Source organism: Nansenia antarctica, assembly GCF_963989245.1.
Source record: "Nansenia antarctica genome assembly, chromosome: 7".
In the NCBI taxonomy this organism is placed as follows: Eukaryota; Metazoa; Chordata; class Actinopteri; order Argentiniformes; family Microstomatidae; genus Nansenia; species Nansenia antarctica.
This window is the reverse complement of record NC_137677.1, coordinates 30,780,827-30,801,691: the sequence shown is the minus strand read 5'-3', so window position 1 is coordinate 30,801,691 and position 20,865 is coordinate 30,780,827. Positions and strand designations below refer to the sequence as shown.

Genomic DNA, 20,865 nt, shown 5'->3' with positions numbered 1-20,865 from the left:
TATTCTTTCCAATTCCTCAATAATTTGCAGCGCGATGGTTGCCTTGTCTCCAAACCGATTCTCCAAGGCTTTGAATACGTCTTCCACTGAGCGGTAGCTCGAGAGTTTGAGCTCCTCGAAAACCTTTCGGTCTATGCTCTCGAGGAGGTGGAGTTTCTTCACCTCTGGCGACCCCGATGGGTCTCCCTGCCGCTGCAGGCTTTCCCAATCTTTCCGCCAGCGATGAAAATGTCTCATACACCCGCTGAACACGGGCAGCCTTGTCGGAGGGAGTTTGATCTTGGAGATGGCTCCAGTGCGGTTGCCTCCATATGTGGCGCCCTCCAGCCCTGCCTCCCGGGCTTGTTCCCATGCTTCCCGCTGAGCCTCCAGTAGTTTGGCGCGCTCTTGAGCGGCTATTTCTGCTGCCTTCAACTCAATCACGGCCGCCTTCTGCCTTGCCTCAGCGATCTCTTCTTCGGCCCCCAATTTCACCTTCGCTGTCTCCTTCTCAAACTTGGCCACGCTATCAGCTGACTTCAGTCTTGCCTCAGCGGCTTTCCTTTCCAGCTTGGCAATAGCTTCTTTATTTTCTCTATTTGTCGCTCGATCTTTGGCCTCTTCTTCGGCGAGCGCGTCGCCCCTTTTCCTCTCATCTTCGGCGAGAGCGTCGGCCCTTTTCCTCTCATCTTCGGCGAGAGCGTCGGCCCTTTTCCTCTCATCTTCGGCGAGAGCGTCGGCCCTTTTCTTCTCATCTTCGGCGAGAGCGTCGGTGGCCATTTGCTTTGCTGCGGCGGCCTTGTCGGCCATCTTGTCAGTATTCTCCTTCTCAATTCTTCCAAATTCAGTCACATACTTTTCCCAAAGTTCATCCCTTTTGTCCTCCAGCTCCTCTAGTGACTTTCTCGTGTTACACGCCTCAACTACAGGGATCCACTCCCCCCAGCTTGATAGCAGACTTCGCGCTTTGATGATGAGGTTCTCTGTGAGTGTGCTTTGTTCTTTACAAACGTCGTGGGTTGCCTCTTCTAGACTGATCCTCTTCGCGCCTTCGTGACTCCGTTCTGCTCGTCTAATTGTGGATGAAAGTTCGATTCCCGCGAACCTCGTCCACATGTTGGCCTTTAAGACGTGGCCGACCTGTTCAACCTTCTGAGCCCTCTCCTCAGCGGCATTGGTGATGTCTTGAAGAAGCTGACTGTTACCTGTCTCAGGTTCCTGACTTGTTTTGGCCTGCAAACCTTCCTCATAATTGTCGTCTGCAGAGTTTAGGTCTTTCGCGTTTGACAGGAGCGCTATCCACTCGCGTTTCATGTCATCTTCGCCCATCAATGCCACTGACCTGATGATATGGCGATATCCTCTCTCAAAAGTGACTGCCAACTTTTCCCTTTCGATCTTTAGTGCCTCCATTCTGCCTATGACTCAGAAATAACTTTTGTGTACCTGTTTCGTTTTTCTATCTTATATCTTCAGCCCTCTCTGACTCCCTGAGCTGATTTGCGCTGGTCCCTGCACTTCCTTAACTAGTCTTCGGCAGCGGAACCAGGTTCACCGTGGGGTCATCCCAGGGATACTGCTAAAAATAAAATAATAAAGTGGGAGAGGATTTTCCTCCCCCCGACGACTTAATACCCAGGTACACACAAACCTATTTTAATGCAAACAGTCAATAGAGTCACAGAGAAGAGTGCTGGGTGTGGGTAGCTCTCTGGGTAGCTGCTATTAGCTCGCAATTCCTTTCTTGGTGGGTCTTGTAGGTTAGCCTAGCTGGCTGTGGATTCTTGCAGTTGGGTTAACCAGTTGAAGCTAGCCGTGGATTATTCCACTCCTTGCCTGCCTAGCTAGCTGTAGCTTTGAGTGCTATAAGCTCTACCGCGTGCCTGCTGCGCTATTGCGACAACAGGGCTAACGCTAGCTTAGTTGGCTAATGCTACGCTGGCTAGCACGTGGCTAGTTAGCTACAGTCGCGGGCGTCACGGCTCCGTTGCCGGCCGGCGGCTGCGTCAGAGTTTAAGTGCTATAAGCTCTACCGAGTGCCTGCTGCGCTATTGCGACAACAGGGCTAACGCTAGCTTAGTTGGCTAATGCTACGCTGTCTAGCAAGTGGCTAGTTAGCTACAGTTGCGGGCGCCACGGCTCCGTTGCCGGCCTAGTTAGCTGTAGCTTTGAGTGCTATAAGCTCTACCGCGTGCCTGCTGCGCTATTGCGACAACAGGGCTAACGCTAGCTTGGTTGGCTAATGCTACGCTAGCTAGCAAGTGGCTAGTTAGCTACAGTTGCGGGCGCCGCGGCTCCGTTGCCGGCTGGCGGCTGCGTCACTAACCTGACCAGACTTTAGCTTGCTCTTATCTCCGGTGAATGGATCCTTGTCCTCCCGGAGCTCCTGTTGCGTCCAACCGTGCTTGTTTTTCTTAGCTAACTGACGGTCCGTCCTCCTGCGGTCGTCAGCGGGTGTTTTACAATTGTTCAGCTCTCCCTCTAGTTAGCTGAATGGGTAAATCTTCTGCTTACTCCGGCAGTACGGGTGAAATGATGAGACTTGACACAATTCGATTTGGTTTTCCTTCTTCTTCTATTAAACAGATTGTAAAACTGACAAAACACAATGATCTATTAGTACATGTAAATAATTAACAGTGAACGAACTAACAGAAAAGATTTAACAAACTACACAATCATTCAGAGCTCAACTTACCAACTCCCATCTCTCTGTACAACTGACCTTCCGTTTCCCCTGTCACCCAGATCACACTCATTAAGCCCGCCCCCATTTCTATCTAAGCCAATCACTCTCCTCATGCATACTTTTAACCAATTACAAATCAAACAAATAAAATAACCCCCAAATGAACTACCCTCCCATGGATTAGCCAAACAAAGGGTGAAGAAGTACCTGTGTTTAAAACTTGTTTAGCAGAGATCACCAATCTGCTACACATGGAAAAGATCCGATACACTGTCTCTCTCAAATCTGCAATCTTTGACAGGATATGACAACCATTTATATCTTATTTATCGAAGCTGCCCTGAATTTTGTAATGCCTTTATGCCTTTACGCTGTCAACTTATACACTCTCATGAACCAGGCCCCTCAGTCAAGGAGGCTTGTCTCTAGATGTGTTGATGCTGATGTTGATATACTATATATGATGTTGATATGTATATGATGTTGATATACTGTGTATTTATATATATAAATATTATTATTTATTTATTATTTTTTTTTACTTACCCCGAATCCCATCACGGGCGTCTATCGAAAAATGGTGCTGATCTTTATTTCTTTCTTTTACATCTAAAGAGCAGTTAGTTATGTTGTTACTGTTTGTTTGTTTATTTATTTATTTATTTTTTAAATGTTTTTGTTACTGTCCTCTTGCTTGTTTAATTTGCTTAGGGGTGGAGGGAAGGGGGAGGTGGGCGGGTTTATTGTCCTTGTGATGTATCTTGTCTATCCCTGTAAACTGAAAATGCATGAATAAAATATATTAACAATTAAAAAATAATACAAATTAAAAAAAATGTTGTAGAATGTTGTAGAATGTTAGAGAGTGTTAGAGAATGTTGTAGAATGTTAGAGAGTGTTAGAGAATGTTGGAGAATGTTGGAGAATATTGTAGAGTGTTAGAGAATGTTGTAGAATGTTAGAGAGTGTTAGAGAATGTTGGAGAATGTTGGAGAATATTGTAGAGTGTTAGAGAATGTTGTAGAATGTTGTAGAATGTTGTAGAATGTTGGAGAATGTTGGAGAATGTTGGAGAGTGTTAGAGAATGTTGGAGAATGTTGGAGAATGTTGGAGATTGTTGGAGAATGTTATAGAATGTTGGAGAGTGTTAGAGAATGTTGTAGAATGTTGTAGAATGTTGTAGAATGTTGTAGAATGTTAAAGAATGTTAGAGAATGTTGTAGAATGTTGTAGAATGTTAGAGAATGTTAGAGAATGTTGGAGAATGTTGGAGAATGGGGTAGAATGTTGTAGAATGTTGTAGAATGTTGTAGAATGTTAGAGAATGTTGGAGAATGTTGGAGAATGTTGTAGAATGTTGTGTGTGATGTCTGCTGCCTCTTGTGTGAGTGGGGGGTTCTCTGTTCCCCCCCCAGGTATAACCACAGTGTCCCCCCCCCCAGGTATAACCACAGTGTCACCCCCCCCCCAGGTATAACCACAGTGTCCCCCCCCCCCAGGTATAACCACAGTGTCCCCCCCCCCAGGTATAACCACAGTGTCCCCCCCCCCCAGGTATAACCATAGTGTCTCCCCCCCCCTCCCCCCAGGTATAACCACAGTGTCACCCCCCCCCCCCCCAGGTATAACCACAGTGTCACCCCCCCCCCCCCCCCCCCCCCAGGTATAACCACAGTGTCATGTGTGAATGTTATAGAATGTTGGAGAATGTTGGAGAATGTTGGAGAATGTTAGAGAATGTTAGAGAATGTTGGAGAATGTTGGAGAATGTTGGAGAATGTTGTGTGTGATGTCTGCTGCCTCTTGTGTGAGTGGGGGGTTCTCTGTTCCCCCCCCAGGTATAACCATAGTGTCACGTCACCCCCCCCCCCCCCCAGGTATAACCATAGTGTCTCCCCCCCCTCCCCCCAGGTATAACCACAGTGTCTCCCCCCCCCCAGGTATAACCACAGTGTCTTCCCCCCCCCCCAGGTATAACCACAGTGTCTCCCCCGCCTCCCCCCAGGTATAACCACAGTGTTTCCCCCCCCTCCCCCCAGGTATAACCACAGTGTCTCCCCCGCCTCCCCCCAGGTATAACCACAGTGTTTCCCCCCCCTCCCCCCAGGTATAACCACAGTGTCTCCCCCCCCCCCCCCCCAGGTATAACCACGGTCCTGACCATGACCACGCTGAGCATCAGTGCGCGCCACTCCCTCCCCAAGGTGTCGTACGCCACGGCCATGGACTGGTTCATCGCCGTCTGCTTCGCCTTTGTCTTCTCCGCCCTGATCGAGTTCGCCGCTGTCAACTACTTCACCACCGAGCGCCTCCGCAGGAAGCCTGGCTGCCCCCCCCCCCCCGCCACCACCCCCACCCAGGGGAAGGAGGAGGAGGTCCTGCAGGTGAGGGGGGGGGGGGGGACTGGGAGGGGAGGGGGAGGGGCTGGGCCACAGAGCTACAGCCAATTGGTTGACAGCTGTTATCTAGACAAGTCAAACCCTGGACAGCTGTCATCCAGCTTGTCTCTCTCTGTCTCTCTCTGTCTCTGTCTCTCTATCTCTGTGTCTCTCTGTCTCTGTCTCTCTGTGTCTCTCTCTCTGTCTCTCTGTCTCTCTCTCTCTGTGTGTGTGTCTCTCTCTCTCTGTCTCTCTATCTCTGTGTGTCTCTCTCTCTCTCTGTCTCTCTCTCTGTCTCTCTCTCTCTCTCTCTCTTTGTGTCTCTCTCTCTCTCTGTCTCTCTCTCTGTCTCTCTCTGTCTCTGTCTCTTCGTCTCTCTGTCTCTCTCTCTGTCTCTCTCTCTGTCTATCTCTCTCTCTCTGTCTCTCTGTCTCTCTCTCTGTCTCTCTCTCTCTCTGTCTCTCTCTTGTTTCTCTCTCTGTCTCTCTCTCAAGGACAGAGAGCAGGTGATTGACAGTTGCTAAGGACAGTGTGTAATTGATTGACAGTTGCTAAGGACAGTGTGTAGTTGATTGACAGTTGCTAAGGACATTGTGTAGTTGATTGACAGTTGCTAAGGACAGAAGTCAGCCCTGGGGATTAATCGTGCAGTTTAGTGATGACGCTTCAGTGGATTATCAGGTTGCCACGGCAACATAGGCGAGCACACATCTGTATAGGTTTCAGAGAGGCGGGGGGGGGGGGTGGGAGGGGGAGGGGGAGGGAGAGGATTAATGCTCTGTTCTTAGAGAGAGGGAAGCAGTAGCATGTGTGAGGGTGTGTGTGTGTGTGTATGAGTGTGTATGAGTGTGTATGTGTGTAAATTGTAAATTGAAATTGTAAATTGACTGACTTATATAGCGCCTTATTCCAAAGCGCTTTACAACGGCCTCTCATTCACCCATTCACACACACATTCACACACCAATGGCGACAAGCTACCATGCAAGGCGCCGGCCCGCTCATTGGGAGCAATTTGGGGTTAAGTGTCTTGCCCAAGGACACTTCGACATGTGGCCAGCCGGGGCTCGAACCGCCGATCAGCCAACCTTGCGATCATTAGACGCCGACTCTACCTCCTACGCCACAGCCGCCCCTGTGTGTGTGTGTGTGTGTGTGTGTGTGTGTGTGTGTGTGTGTGTGTGTGTGTGTGTGTGTGTGTGTGTGTGTGTGTGTGTGTGTGTGTGTGTGTGTGTGTGTGTGTGTGTGTGTGTGTGTGTGTGTGTGTGTGTGTGTGTGTGTGTGTGTGTGTGTGTGTGTGTGTGTGTGTGTGTGTGTGTGTGTGTGTGTGTGTGTGTGTGTGTGTGTGTGTGTGTATGATGCATCACTCCAGCCCACTCACACCCTCAGAGCAGAAGAGTGACATAAGCTGCTGTGAGATGAGTCAAAGCTGAACACACACACACACACACACACACACACACACACACACACACACACCACACACACGGTCACTCGTAGTCGAGTATGACTGTCCCCCTTCTTGGTGTTTGTGCGTCTCTCCTCCCAGCTGATCTCTGCGGATGTGCCTCTAGGGTCTTCATGTCCAGGTGCCTCTAGGGTCTTCATGTCCAGGTGCCTCTAGGGTCTTCATGTCCAGGTGCCTCTAGGGCAGTGGTCTTCAACCGGGGGTCCGCGACCCCTAGGGGGTCCGCAGAGGTACTGCAGGGGGTCCGCCAAATTTTTTCAGAATAATTTACAATTTTCACCAAAATAATTTGTGACAATTTAGAAATATAACAAAAGTTATATTGAGTAAACTACAAGCATTAATAGGCAATAATAAGCTACTTTTGACAAAAAACTATTTACAATAAAAATGTACTATTTACTATTTGCATTATGGGTAATGACCCGAGGCACTGTTGAAGCTGAGTGTTGATTAAACTGGTTGAGTTAAACGTGCGCAAGTTGTCCGAGTCCAATAATTATATTATAACTTCACATTATTAGTTACTACTATTAATTAGTGAAGCAGGATGGATACATTTGTAACAGTAACGAGACCTCGAGCTCGAGATCCAACGGCTAGGCCTACTCCTTCCACCTCGGCCCCAGCAGCGCCTGCCCCAGGGGCAGATAAACGCAAAAGAGAAAAGTCCCGAAAATATTCAGAAGTGTACCTAAAGTTTGGATTTACTTTCAAAGAAACCGAAGGAGTGGAATTGCCGGTCTGTGTTGTTTGTGCGGCGACGCTCTCAAACGAAAGCATGAAGCCATCAAAGCTGCAACGACACTTGGAGACGAATCATGGCCACTTACAAGATAGAGCACTGGACTACTTTCAGGCTCGTCTGCACTCTCTCCAAGGCCAACAGACAATGATAAGAAAATCTGCGAAAGTCGGTGAGCTTGCTTTGAAAGCCTCATATCAAGTTGCTCTTCGCGTAAAAATCAGGTGTAGTGCTGAGGCACAAACATGTACATTTCAAGCCTGCAAACTGTGACACTTTAAATAACGTGAAACAATACTATTGTGCAATATGACAACCCTAGTCGTCTATCTGTACAGTATAGTACAGTGGATTGTGTACATAGCCTTTATTTATGTAAACCAGCTCCTTCCCTTCTTGTGATTTTTTTAAAAGTTTTTTTTTTTTCCCTTTCCTAACACCAGGGGAGCCACCCCTCCTAAATTTCGTTGTTTGGTACCTGTACTGTAGCAATGACAATAAAGTCCATTCATTCATTCATTCATGTGCAGAAAGGTTGAAGACTATCCCATTGTCAGACACAACAATTGCTCGGCAAATTGGTGAAATGGCATCGGATGTGAGGGTGCAGTTAATTGAGAAATTACAAACGGCGGAGGCATTTGCACTCCAATTGGATGAATCAGTGGACATCTCCAAAGACGCACAGCTCTTGGCATTTGTGCGCTTTGTTGACCAAGACGAAATGTGTGAAGAGTTCTTGTTTTGTAAGAAGCTTCCTGAACGCACAACAAGTGCTGACATTTTCAAAGTGATTGATGACTTTTTCGGTGAAAATGACGTACGTTGGGCAAAGTGTGTCGCGGTGTGTACCGACGGTGCGCGCGCTATGACTGGGCAAAAGAGTGGACTGATGGCGCTTGTCAGAAAAGTCGCCCCCAAAGTGATGTGGACTCACTGCATGCTGCACAGAGAATCCCTCGCCGCTAAAGAAATGAGTGCTGAGTTTGCCTGTCTGCCGACTACTCCTCCTGTCTGACCCCCTGCCTGTCTGCCGACTACTCCACCTGCCTGCCGACCATTCTTCCTGCTTGATTCCCCACCTGTCTGTCGACCCTTCCTCCTGCCTGACCTCCCGCCTGCCTGACGACCCACCTGCCTATTCCCATCAGCCTTGTTACTAGAAATAAACCTTTATTATTTAACTCTTACCTGTTCACCTGTGTCTGCGTTTGGGTCCTACCTCTGGTCGTGACAAAATAGGTTAATAAGGTGAATAAAGTTATTATAGGCCTTAAAATGTGACATGTAAAAATTGTTATTACATGTGGGGGTCCCTGTTCTGGTTGTCTCTCGTCCAAGGGGTCCTTGGGCTGAAAAGGTTGAAGACCCCTGCTCTAGGGTCTTCATGTCCAGGTGCCTCTAGGGTCTTCATGTCCAGGTGCCGACGAAATTTGGGAGGGGTGGCTCCCCTGGTGCTAGGAAAGAAAAAAAACAGAAAAAAAAACAAGAAGGGAAAGGAGCTGGTTTACATAAATAAAGGCTATGTACACTATCCACTATACTATACTGTACAGATAAAACACTGTGCTGTACTCTATGCTATGCTATACCTATTCTAACATTTCCTATTTCTCTGCAACCTTATGTTCCCTAGGGTTGTCATATTGCACATAGTGTTATTGCACATTCATTTAAAGTGTCGCAGTTTGCAGGCTTGAAATGTACACATTTGTGCCTCAGCACTACACCTGATTTTTCAATCCAGCAGCTGCCATCAATCCGTCCAGACTGTCCAGGGCCCAGAACCTAGGTCTTTGCTGTGTTCAGGGCCTGGATGGCCCTGGGGTAGAAGCTGAGCTTCAGTCTGTTTGTCCTTGCGGCCATGGTCCTGTACCGCCTGTTCGAGGGCAGCCGGGCAAAGTGTTCGTACCCAGGGTGGGATGGGTCTCTGGAGATCTTGGAGGCCTTCCTGAGGCAGCGTGTGTTGTACAGCTCTTCCAGAGAGGGGAGGGGGGCGCCGGTGATCTTCTGGGCTGTTCTCACGACTCTCTGTAGCGCATTTCTCTCTGCGGCTGTGCAGCTGGAGAACCAGTTGCAGATGCAGTAGATGAGGATGCTCTCCACTGCGCAGCAGTAGAAGGCCACCAGTATCTCCTGCTTGTTGTGGTCCTTCCTGAGGAAGGACCTGACTCTCAGGAAGAAGAGCCGCTGTTGTGCCTTCTTGATGATGGCTGCTGTGTTGTTCTTCCAGGACAGGTCATCCTGTATGTGCACCCCCAGGAATCGGAGGGTTGAGACTCTCTCCACGCTCTCTCCGTCGATGAGCAGGGGCTGGACCTCAGATTTTTTCCTCCTGAAGTCCACGATGATTTCCTGGGTCTTTGACTGGTTCAGCAGCAGGTTGTTAACCTTGCACAGCTTGCTCAGCTGCTCTACCTCATCCCTGTACGCCGCCTCGCCCCCCCCCCCGAGATGCAGCCCACCACGGTGGTGTCGTCTGCAAACTTTACGATGGAGTTGCTGGGGTGGACGGTGGTGAAGTCGTAGGTGTAGAGGTTGTAGAGGATGGGGCTTAGCACGCAGCCCTGGGGGGACCCAGTGCTGAGTCTGAGGGCTGTGGAGGTGTGGGAGCCCACCCGCACCCTCTGGGGGCGGTCGGACAGGAAGTCCTTGATCCATGCACATATAGAGTGTGATAGTCCCAGGTCTAGTAGTTTGGTCACTAGCCTGTCTGGAAGGATGGTGTTGAAGGCAGAGCTGAAGTCCACAAAGAGCAGTCTCGCGTAGCTGTTTCCCCTCTCCAGGTGGGATAGAGTGGAGTGGAGAGTCGTCGCGATGGCGTCCTCTGTGGACCTGTGGGCTCTGTAGGCGAACTGGTATGGATCCAGGTTGGGCGGGAGGCGTGTGACTATGTGGGCCAGGACTAGTTTCTCGAAGCACTCATGATGATTGGTGTGAGTGCCACCGGGCGGTAGTCGTTTAGGCAGCTCACCGTGCTTTTCTTCGGGACTGGGATGATAGTTGAGGTTTTCAGGCAGGGTGGGATGGTGGCCTGGGACAGGGACTGGTTGAAGATGTTGGTGAAAACCCTGGCCAGCTGGTCGGCGCAGTCCCTCAGCACCCGTCCCAGGACGCCATCCGGCCCTGAGGCTTTCCTGGGGTCCACCGCCTTCAGCACGCGTCTCACTTCATGCTCTGTGAGGGTGAGGCTGCTGAGAGCTGGAGAGAGTGGTGTTTGTGTTGTGGTTACCTCCGTTCGCCCCTCGTCGAACCGGGCGTAGAAGGAGTTCAGCTTTTCCGCCAGCAGGGGGTCGTCCTCTGCGGCTGTGAGCCTGTTGGCTCTGAAGTTTGTCATGTGCTGAACCCCCTGCCACACCCGCCTGGAGTCGTTGCTCAGGAAGCATTCCTCAATCTTCTCTCTGTGGTCTGCCTTGGCCTCCCGGATGCCGCGCTTTAGGTTAGCCCTGGTGGTGCTGTACAGCAGTGTGCCCTTCCCTGCGAAGGCGTTGTCCCTCTCATTGATCAGTTTTTGGACCTTCCCAGTCATCCATAGCTTCGTGTTGGGGTAGACCCGGACCCGTTTGTCCACGGTGACTGAGTTGGTGCAGTTCACTATGTGGTTCAGAACCGACGACGTGAACTGTTCCAGGTCCTCATGCTCATATTCCTGCCATGAGGTGTCATTCAGGCAGATCTGCAGTGGAGCGGACCCTGCTGGCCAGGTTCTGACAGTCTTAGTGGTGATGGGAGCACTTTTCCTCATGGTAGTGTAGGCTGGGATCAGGAGGATTGACACATGGTCAGACATGCCTAGATGAGCTAGCGGTCTAGCCTTGTAAGCAAGCTTGATGTTGGTGTATACCTTATCCAGTGTTTTTTCTCCTCTTGTTGCACATTTAACATGCTGATAGAACTTCGGTAGTACTACCTTCAGGTCAGCATGATTAATGTCTCCGGCGATTATATGGACTGCCTGTGGGTCCGCGCTTTGTTCACCACTGATGACGTCATATAGCCACGCCAATGCTAAGCTACCATCCGCGTTTGGCGCAATGTAAACACATGTTATGTGTTGAATTCCCTCGGGAGGTATGTGGGTCGGCATTTAACAGTCAAGTATTCTAGGTCAGGGGAGCAGTGGCTACTTACAGTTTTCGTGTTTAAGCACCAGCTGTCCTTCGTAGATATAATGAGGCCGCCTCCGCGGGTCTTCCCACTAAGCAAAGTCCTGTCCGCACGGTGTAAGGTCCTGCCTTCCAGGCCTACCGCGGAGTCCAAGATAGTGTCATTTAGCCAGGTCTCCGTTAGAATAATCACACAGCTATCTCCCACGATGTTATTGGTAGCGACATGCAGTCTCAATTCGTCCATCTTGTTAGCCAGAGACCTGACGTTGGATAGGAAAATACTCGGCAAAGCTGGCTTATTCGGGCTTCTCCTCAGCCTAGCTAGCAGGCCCCCCCTTCGTCCTCGGCGTTGCTTACGGTCTTGCCGCCGACGTTTGCGCCTGAGTGTTGGGATAGCGTAGTACTGTTCACCCGGCGACCTAGCGATTTCGAATGGGATTCCCTGCTGTTCCAAGAATTCCGTTGCTACAGTCCTCTCATTTTGCGCACCTACTTCTAGTAAGTCTAGTCTGCTGTAGGTACTATTTACACAACCGTTCCCTATAAGTACTAAAATAAAAATGTACATACAAATGTACTTAAAAACACTAAAAAACACCAGCAGGGGTGCAAACTTGTCACCTTTCTGCTAAATTAGCCGTTTTTATCTCAAAATAGGTCATCCATGTGAATTGTGTAGATCTGCAAAAAAAATGTTTTGGGTGTGGTTGGGGGGGGGGGGGTCTAAGTCTCATCCATGTCACATGATGCACAAGCTAGCTAATCTCCCTGTCTGCTAAACTCTGCTGCAGTTGAAATAACGTTTAGCTTCAGGGAGCTAGGTACAGTTCCAGACAGCATAGAGAACACAGTCACGGTAAACTGTTTTAGAAGTAATTCTGCAGGTGTTGAGGTCAGGGCTTCTGCTACTTACACACGCATCATTGTTAGACCACCGTTAGTGCTAGCGATATCTATTTAACACCATTAGTGCTAGCGTTATCTCCCCCCCCCCCCCCCCCCCCCTAAGGTTAGCCACAAAAAAAATGTGTCACCTTTTTGGGCCATCACCTGTTTGCACCCCTGACCAGTGTTGAAGCCACTCCGAGTAGACCAGGAGGGAGGAGGGAGGAGGGGGGGAGGAGGTCAACACCACAACTTAGTAGACCAGGAGGGAGGAGAGAGGAGGGAGGAGGGAGGAGGGAGGTCAACACCACAACTTAGTACACCAGGAGGGAGGAGAGAGGAGAGAGGAGGGAGGAGGGAGGAGGGAGGTCAACACCACAGCTGTGTAGACCAGGAGGGAGGAGGGAGGAGGGAGGAGGGAGGAGGGAGGTCAACACCACAGCTGTGTAGACCAGGAGGGAGGAGGGAGGAGGGAGGTCAACACCACAGCTGTGTAGACCAGGATGTTTGTCCTGGCCTGGAGGTGGCGGTTCTCAGCCCCGCTGGCACAACTGAGGCGCTGGTGTGTTTCATCATCAATATTGGCTTTAGATGACGGGAGGCTGCCAACATATGTGAAGTGGTTCACATGTTCCAGTTTGGTGTTGTGGATGGAGATGTTTGGGGGCTGGACAGTGTTTATAGAGGACGGGTGGTTGATGGAGGATTTGGGTTTTCTTTATGTTGATGGGCAGACCAAGCTGCTTGTACGCTTTAGCTAAGACATCCAGAATGCTCTGCAGGTCCTTTTTTGAAAGGGCCACAAGGGCGTCATCCTCAGCATACTGCAGCTCCATGATGGACACGGTGGTGGTCCGACCTGTAGCCCTGAATCTGTTGATGTTCAGAAGTTGCCCGTCCATCCTGGACATCATTCTGACTCCCTTGGGCAGATGTTCAGCTGTGAGATGGAGGACAGCAGCAATGCAAATGGGGAACAGTGTAGGGGCGATGACACAACCCTGCTTGACTCCAGTGTCGGACCTGAAGGGTTCTGTTTCATCTCCAGTGACAGTACCTCCACTGTGGCTGTGGGATTTTTCTGGGCAGCCAGTTTTTGCCAGAACCTGCCAGAGGCTCTTTCCATCTGTTTGCCAGTGACTCATCACCTTTCAGCAGTTAGCCCGTTTCCTTGGCAACAGAAACTGGGGCTCTAGTTGCATCAAAGAAACCTCTGGATCTCCAGAGTCTGCTACCTGCTGGACCTCCAGAGTCTGCTAGCTGATGGATCTCCAGAGTCTGCTACCTGCTGGATCTCCAGAGTCTGCTACCTGCTGGATCTCCAGAGCTTCTCTTCGTCCACCACTGGTTCCCCACTTCAGTTCCCTGACCCTGACCCTAACCCGAGACTGAGCGGCTGCCTTCGCTTTGGCATGGGCTAGGGTCAGGGTCAGGGCTAGGGTCACGGTCAGGGTTAAGGTCAGGGTCAGGGTCAGGGTCATGGGCTGCTCTTTTAGTCTTGTGGTTGATGTCATGTTGCCAGGTGATGAAGGTTTGTGGTTGGGTTAGGGTTAGGGTTGCCAGGTCATTTTCATCGTCCCAGTCTTGGTGTTCAGGAGTTTTATGTCCCAGGGTGCTTTGCAGGAGTCTGTGATGGTGATTACCATCTCCATGATGGTAGACCTGAGCCCAGTGTGTTTCATCATCAGTAGGATGTTGCTTGGGCAGGTTTGTACTGAGAGAGCTGCTGGTGGTAGGTGGTGTCACCCAGACAGTCCTGCTGGTGGTGGTGGTGGTGGTGTCACCCAGACAGTCCTGGTGGTGGTAGGTGGTGTCACCCAGACAGTCCTGCCGGTGGTGGTAGGTGGTGTCACCCAGACAGTCCTGGTGGTGGTAGGTGGTGTCACCCAGACAGTCCTGGTGGTGGTAGGTGGTGTCACCCAGACAGTCCTGCTGGTGGTGGTAGGTGGTGTCACCCAGACAGTCATGGTGGTGGTGGTGGTGGTGTCACCCAGACAGTCCTGGTGGTGGTAGGTGGTGGTGTCACCCAGACAGTCCTGGTGGTGGTAGGTGGTGTCACCCAGACAGTCCTGCTGGTGGTGGTAGGTGGTGTCACCCAGACAGTCCTGGTGGTGGTGGTGGTGGTGGTGGTGGTGGTGGTGTCACCCAGACAGTCCTGGTGGTGGTAGGTGGTGTCACCCAGACAGTCATGGTGGTGGTGGTGGTGGTGTCACCCAGACAGTCCTGGTGGTGGTAGGTGGTGGTGTCACCCAGACAGTCCTGGTGGTGGTAGGTGGTGTCACCCTGACAGTCCTGCTGGTGGTGGTGTCACCCAGACAGTCCTGCTGGTGGTGGTAGGTGGTGTCACCCAGACAGTCCTGGTGGTGGTAGGTGGTGTCACCCAGACAGTCCTGGTGGTGGTGGTGGTGGTGTCACCCAGACAGTCCTGGTGGTGGTAGGTGGTGTCACCCAGACAGTCCTGGTGGTGGTAGGTGGTGTCACCCAGACAGTCCTGGTGGTGGTAGGTGGTGTCACCCAGACAGTCCTGGTGGTGGTAGGTGGTGTCACCCAGACAGTCCTGCTGGTGGTGGTGGTGGTGTCACCCAGACAGTCCTGGTGGTGGTAGGTGGTGGTGTCACCCAGACAGTCCTGGTGGTGGTAGGTGGTGGTGTCACCCAGACAGTCCAGGTTGAGTTTTAGTGCTCTGTCTTTTTTGCACCCTTCTTTTCTGCATGAGGCGGATGGAGGCGGTCGGCCAGCAGTCGTCTGCACTGGTCATGGCTCTCGTGTTAAGCACATCCTGGCTTCTTCTTCTTCGGCGTATGGGTTGTTGTTTTTCCTCTCCACTCCACCAGGCTCGGGGCCGAGGGGCTACCCTTTTACCACCCCGAGACCTGGTTGAGGGGCTCACCCGGGCTATATTTCTGGACACCCCTCCAGAAGCCACGTCATCGTCTCGTCGTCTAGTACCGACAGACCATGCATCCCGTTGGGTGGGTGGTACACCGGGCAATCCAGGATAATATGGTCTGCGGTTTGGTCCTCTGCGCCACACTCGCACGACGCATTTGGGGCCAAGCCCCATCTGTGCATTGATGAGCGGAAACGCCCGACGCCGGTCCGGAGACGATTGAGCCTCACCCAGGATAGCCTTGGCAAGTCCATCCCGAGGGGCTCAGCGCCGGCGACTGGGATGTGGTCACGGAGTTTGGGATGTGGTCACATCCTGGCGATCTTTGGTGAGGACGATTGTTACGAACCCCAGGTCTTATGGCTCTACGTCTAGGGGTGTAGGGGGAGCCGTAACATAAAGGGTGTAAGGAAGTTGCCACTTGTAGTGTGGGAGGGAAAAAAACTAAATAAAAGGCACAACACGAACGAACTAAAGTGCAATGATTTAATATACAAATGGTGGTGTACAAAAACACAAGCCATAGGACAACAGGTAGACTATGAGCGGTGTCAACCCAAAGAAACAAAAGAATAAAGTGAGACCCTACCAGTGATTACAATTCTACATAATGACAGACGCTCCTTTGCCTAATGTATTTAACATAGATGAGCCTACGTGATGTAATGTATACCCAAGGGTATCTCACCTACGCCTGTTTCCTATGGCTAGTGTGTGACAATACAAATAGAAAATAAACTGTAGTCAAATACTTAATCAAATAAACAAACAACCAAACGTAATCTTACTCTAAACAAACCACTAAATGGAAAATGGAAAAGGTACGTACGAAATAACACAAACAACCTAAGAAACTAAGAGTTGACAAACTAACAAACAAAACACAACCAAACAGTCAACTGACAAGGAGACACAATGAGGAACATTTAAACAGACGGGCAGCCCTCTGATTGGATGATGGGTCCTCTGATTGGACAGGAGTGGGATGATGAATGAGGGAATGATTGGCCAATTGACAACACCTGGATGTAGAATGACAGAGGATAACACAGAAGGGAAGGAAACACAACAAGGACACATGTGGACGTAACAACGATGACATAGTCGATGAGGTGCCAGACTTTAGAGTGAGGATGCATCCAGGATGTTTTGAATTTGTTCTTTTGGTGGAAAAGTGTGTGTGGGTGATGACCAGGTGTGTCCTGAGCACTTTGCTAGCAGTAGTATGTTAGCAGTAGTATGGTAGCAGTAGTATGGTAGCAGTAGTATGGTAGCAGGCCAGAAAACAGAAAACAAACAAAGCAAAACAGAAACAGTGACTAGGGGCCAAAGGCCTTGGTGAACAGATGGGTTTTAAGGGCTGATTTGAACGAGTCTAGGGTAGGGGCGTTGCGGATCACTATGGGGAGGGAGTTCCAGAGTGTAGGTGCGGCCACGCTGAAGGCTCTGTCCCCAAAGGTCCATAAGTTGGTGCGGGGGGTGGACAGCAGGCCCATGTCTGCGGACCGCAGGTTGCGGGAAGGGGTATGTTGGGAGAGGGTGGGGGTTATGTGCTTCCAGGGCTTGGTGTGGGTGAGAACCCTGGCAGCTGAGCTTTGTTGGGAACCCCGAACAGGACTCCATTGCAGTAATCCAGACGGGAGGTGATGAATGCGTGGATGAGGGTTTCGGCAACGGAGTCAGTGAGGGAAGGTCGTAATCTGGCAATATTTCTAAGGTGAAAAAAGGCGAATTTGGTGATGGATTTTATGTGGGACTGGAAGGAGAGGGTGGAGTCCAGGATGACGCCCAGGTTTCGGACTTCGGAGGATGGGGAGATGGAGCAGCTGTCGACCTCAAGGATGAAGTCGCCAACCTTCCGGAGCAGTGCCTTGGGTGCCACAACCATGAGCTCTGTTTTCTTGGTGTTGAGTTTGAGAAGGTTAGATGTCATCCAGGTTTTTATTTCATGCAGGCAGTTGATAAGGGACTTTGGTGACTTTTTCATGGGGACTTTGGTTAGGATGTTGTTAGGATGTTGTTAGGATAGTGTTAGGATGGTGTTAGGGTGTTGTTAGGATGTTGTTAGGATGTTGTCCAGATCAGCACAGAAAACCTCTTTAGCTTCGTCCTGTGCATCAAGTGTGGGAGGGTAAGCACTAATGACGGTGGCCATTTGACTGCTTGCAAGCATCAGGTTGCAAGCAGGGTCATTAGGCGTTCATTGATGCCCACAGGGAGATGGCAGAGGTGGCTAATGAGGCTGTTCTTAACAGCAAAACCCACGCCATGGATTCGCGGCTCATCAGCAGAGTTTCCTTTCCAGAAGAAAGTATATCTGCCCTTCATCAGCCAATCTGGTTTGAGAGCTTCTGTTTCTGTTTCTGTTTCTATTTCTGTTTCTACTTCTGCTTCTGTTTCTGCTTCTGTTTCTGTTTCTGTTTCTGCTTCTGTTTCTGTTTCTGCTTCTGTTTCTGTTTCTGTTTCTAATTCTGCTTCTGTTTCTGTTTCTGCTTATAATCATAACTGTTACGTATGATAATCATAACTGTTGATATATTATGTATATATATATATATATATATATGTTGATAATTTTCCATCTGCAGCACCCAGACACCAACGGCAACCTGAGGAAGCGGGTCAACTACAACTCCCAGAATGCCCCTCAGGTCAGCAGCAGCAGGTGGGCGGAGTCAGCGTGGCTAAACAGGGTATCCCGTGACAGCCAATTAAACCCCGCCTCCTCCAGCTTGTCTGTCAGGACCACGCACAAGGCTCCGTCCTCCAACCAGAGCTCTGGCCCCGCCTCTCTGGAGCAGCTGTCGTCCAACCAGAGCTCTGGCCCCGCCTCTCTGGAGTGGCTGTCGTCCAACCAGAGCTCTGGTCCCGCCTCTCTGGAGCAGCTGTCGTCCAGCCAGGGTGCAGGCCTCTCCTCTCTAGAGCAGCTGTTGGTCCCCAGGCTGAGGCACCTCCAGGGGAGGGGAGGTGCTGAGCTCCTGGTCCCCAGGCTGAGGCACCTCCAGGGGAGGGGAGGTGCTGAGCTCCTGGTCCCCAGGCTGAGGCACCTCCAGGCGGGGAGGGGAGGTCTGGAGGTCCGGGAGTCGCCCTGCTCCCAGCCCTCCACCGCCGGCATGGGTGGAACCAGCAAGATCGACCAGTACGCCCGCATCCTGTTCCCGGTCAGCTTCGGGGCATTCAACATGGTGTACTGGGTGGTCTACCTGTCCAAAGACACCATGGAGGGGAGAGGGGTGTAGGGGCAGGGGCACGGGAGGCTCCCTGGAGGTGGGGGGGGGACTCTCTGGGGGGGAAGGGGGCGGGGCCCTGGGGAGTGGATCATTTTCTAAAACCAAGATAGCGGCAGAACAAGGCTGTGTAGGAGGGCTTCGCTGCTGACGTCATGACATCATCACTGACATCATCACTGACTGAAGAACGACGGAACGTTGGACAGGAGCCTCAGAGGATCACCATGGAAACCCTGTTTGTTTGTTTACCTTCTGGCCATCCTCTGTTACCACGGGAACTAGCCCCTCCCTGGCGGTCTGGTGAGAGGCAGGGCTAGTTGGTAACCTTGGTAACCTTGCAGAGACGAACCCTCTCGCTGCCTGGAGACCTGAGGAGGAGGAGGAGGAGGAGGAAGAGGAGGAGGAGGAGGGGGAGGGGGAGGAGGAGGAGGAGAGGGAGGGGAAGGAGGAGGGGGAGTGCTGGGGGCGTGCTGATAAAAACATGGAGGCTTAGAAAGAGTGTTCAGGTTGTTATGGTAGCGACCTCTGGTTTCAACGTCACAGAGCAGAAAGACTCCGTTACCCCGGCTAACCCCTAACCCTAACTAACCCTAACCCTAACTAACCCTAACGGTCAGTTAGACTGTAGTTAACTAATGTTGACATTTTCACCCATTCAAATTTCATTCAAAATGTATAAACATGATCATTACCTGTATATTACCTATAATATAAGTGCAGTCCGTTGACCTGCTGTGTTACATGGAGATATGGGGCCTCTGGAGACCAACCAGCCACAACCACTTCCTCCTCCCAAGGTTCAGACGGATGAATGTCTGTCTAGTCAGAGCGCCACAGGCAGGGGTCAGAGGTCAGAGCGCCACAGTGCCTCTCAGCGGCAAACATCACTCCGGCACCCTCAGAGCGTATTTACAAACGCACCCTCTGTGTCATCACAGCCAGGTCAGACATGGAGGGTCACAGGCAGGGGTCAGAGGTCAGATTAGGACAGCTCCTTCCTGGAGGCGTGTCTAGAAGCACATAGATGATGTCATCGCTGCCAGCCCAAATGGATTTGAATATATAATAATATATAATAATATACGCCATTTAGCTGACGCTTTTATCCAAAGCGACTTATGTTGCAGTGCTGCCACAGTCATTTTGCCCCCCCCCACCCCGTCTTCCCCCCCCCCCGCCTCGTGTAGCGACTAGCATAGCGCCTAACGTAGCGACTAGCATAGCGCCTAGTGTAGTGGCTAGCATAGCCCCTAGCGTAGTGATTAGCATAGCGCTTAGCGTAGTGACTAGCATAGCGCCTAGCGTAGTGACTAGCATAGCGCCTAGCGTAGTGACTAGCATAGCGCCTAGCGTAGTGACTAGCATAGCGCTTAGCATAGTGACTAGCATAGCGCCTAGCGTAGTGACTAGCATAGCCAGAGCTGCCAAGTCTCACGCAATCGCTGTGAGACTCACGCATTTCAACCAGTTCTCACGCTCTCACGCCGCATCTCTATTTCTCACGGCGAAAAAAACTATTTGTTTTACGGGACTTTTATTTTTGAAATTCCTTGAAAGAAAGCTACCAGACATGAGTTTCGTGGCATCTTTCTGCACGCGTGTTAACTTGAGTCTGCAATCGAAGCGGCAGGCGAGCGCTGATGGGAGAACCTGTGTTCACGCGAGCTGCAAGAACGTAGCAAGCAGGGTTGCCAGATTGGGCTACTTTTGGTCACACTGGACGGGTGGATTCGGCAGCTTTTAGACCGGTTGGGCTGGACATTGTCAATTCCATCTGGCAACCGTGGTAGCAAAATATGTGCATACATTACAACATCGTATCTGGTAGCCTACTGGACTGGGTTGCACCAATTTGGCGTAAGTCATTACTTACTTACTTACTTACTAAACCCCTAGTTGTTACTAGCTAGTTTCAAACTAGTTGTTTACTAATTTCAGTTACTAATTTCAGTTAATTTCAGTTTACTAATTTCAGTTGCACCACGCCAATCTTTTGCCAATTAGCTAGTAAATACTCAGTTTTGGTAACTGTTTTTTGTTTCTCTACTGTAACATAACCAGGTACATGGTACATTAATAATAATAATTACAATTTACAATACAAATACAACAATTGGGGGTCCCTCCCCCAAAAATCAACCGTCAAGCCCTCATTCTGACCCAGGAAAAACCCTGGTATGTACTGTATAACATGATAGCCATCTATGAGCAATGCACTATATATAAGATGATGACCAAGGGTCTTTCTGCTTCTGACCCCATCCTGTTGATGGGGCCCAATTTTCTTTTAGAGTCTGTAGGCTGTTTATTAAGATTTCATATTTTGTCTTGTTTTATAAAATGTTCATTATTTTAATTTATTGTGCTGGTTTATTATGAACAACATGTACAATTGCAGGAAACTAGCACAAATAATTGGGTGGGAGAGAGGGGCCGCCGCTGCCAAAACGTGCACAGTTTTGGGCCGCTCCACCTCCAAATCTCACTCCAA

General features: G+C 50.4%; 1 protein-coding gene across 1 annotated transcript in view; it reads left to right on the top strand.

Moving 5' to 3' along the window:
* Positions 1 to 18,383, top strand: part of gabra4 (gamma-aminobutyric acid type A receptor subunit alpha4) — a gene marked incomplete at both ends in the record, with an annotated part of 82,424 nt that extends 64,041 nt beyond the window's left edge. The window contains 2 exons of the mRNA XM_080536658.1: positions 4,812 to 5,053; positions 17,733 to 18,383. Of these exons, the coding sequence (XP_080392784.1) occupies positions 4,812 to 5,053; positions 17,733 to 18,383 (893 nt within the window). The remainder of the gene's footprint in view (positions 1 to 4,811; positions 5,054 to 17,732) is intronic.
* Between the last annotated feature and the right edge of the window lie 2,482 nt (positions 18,384 to 20,865).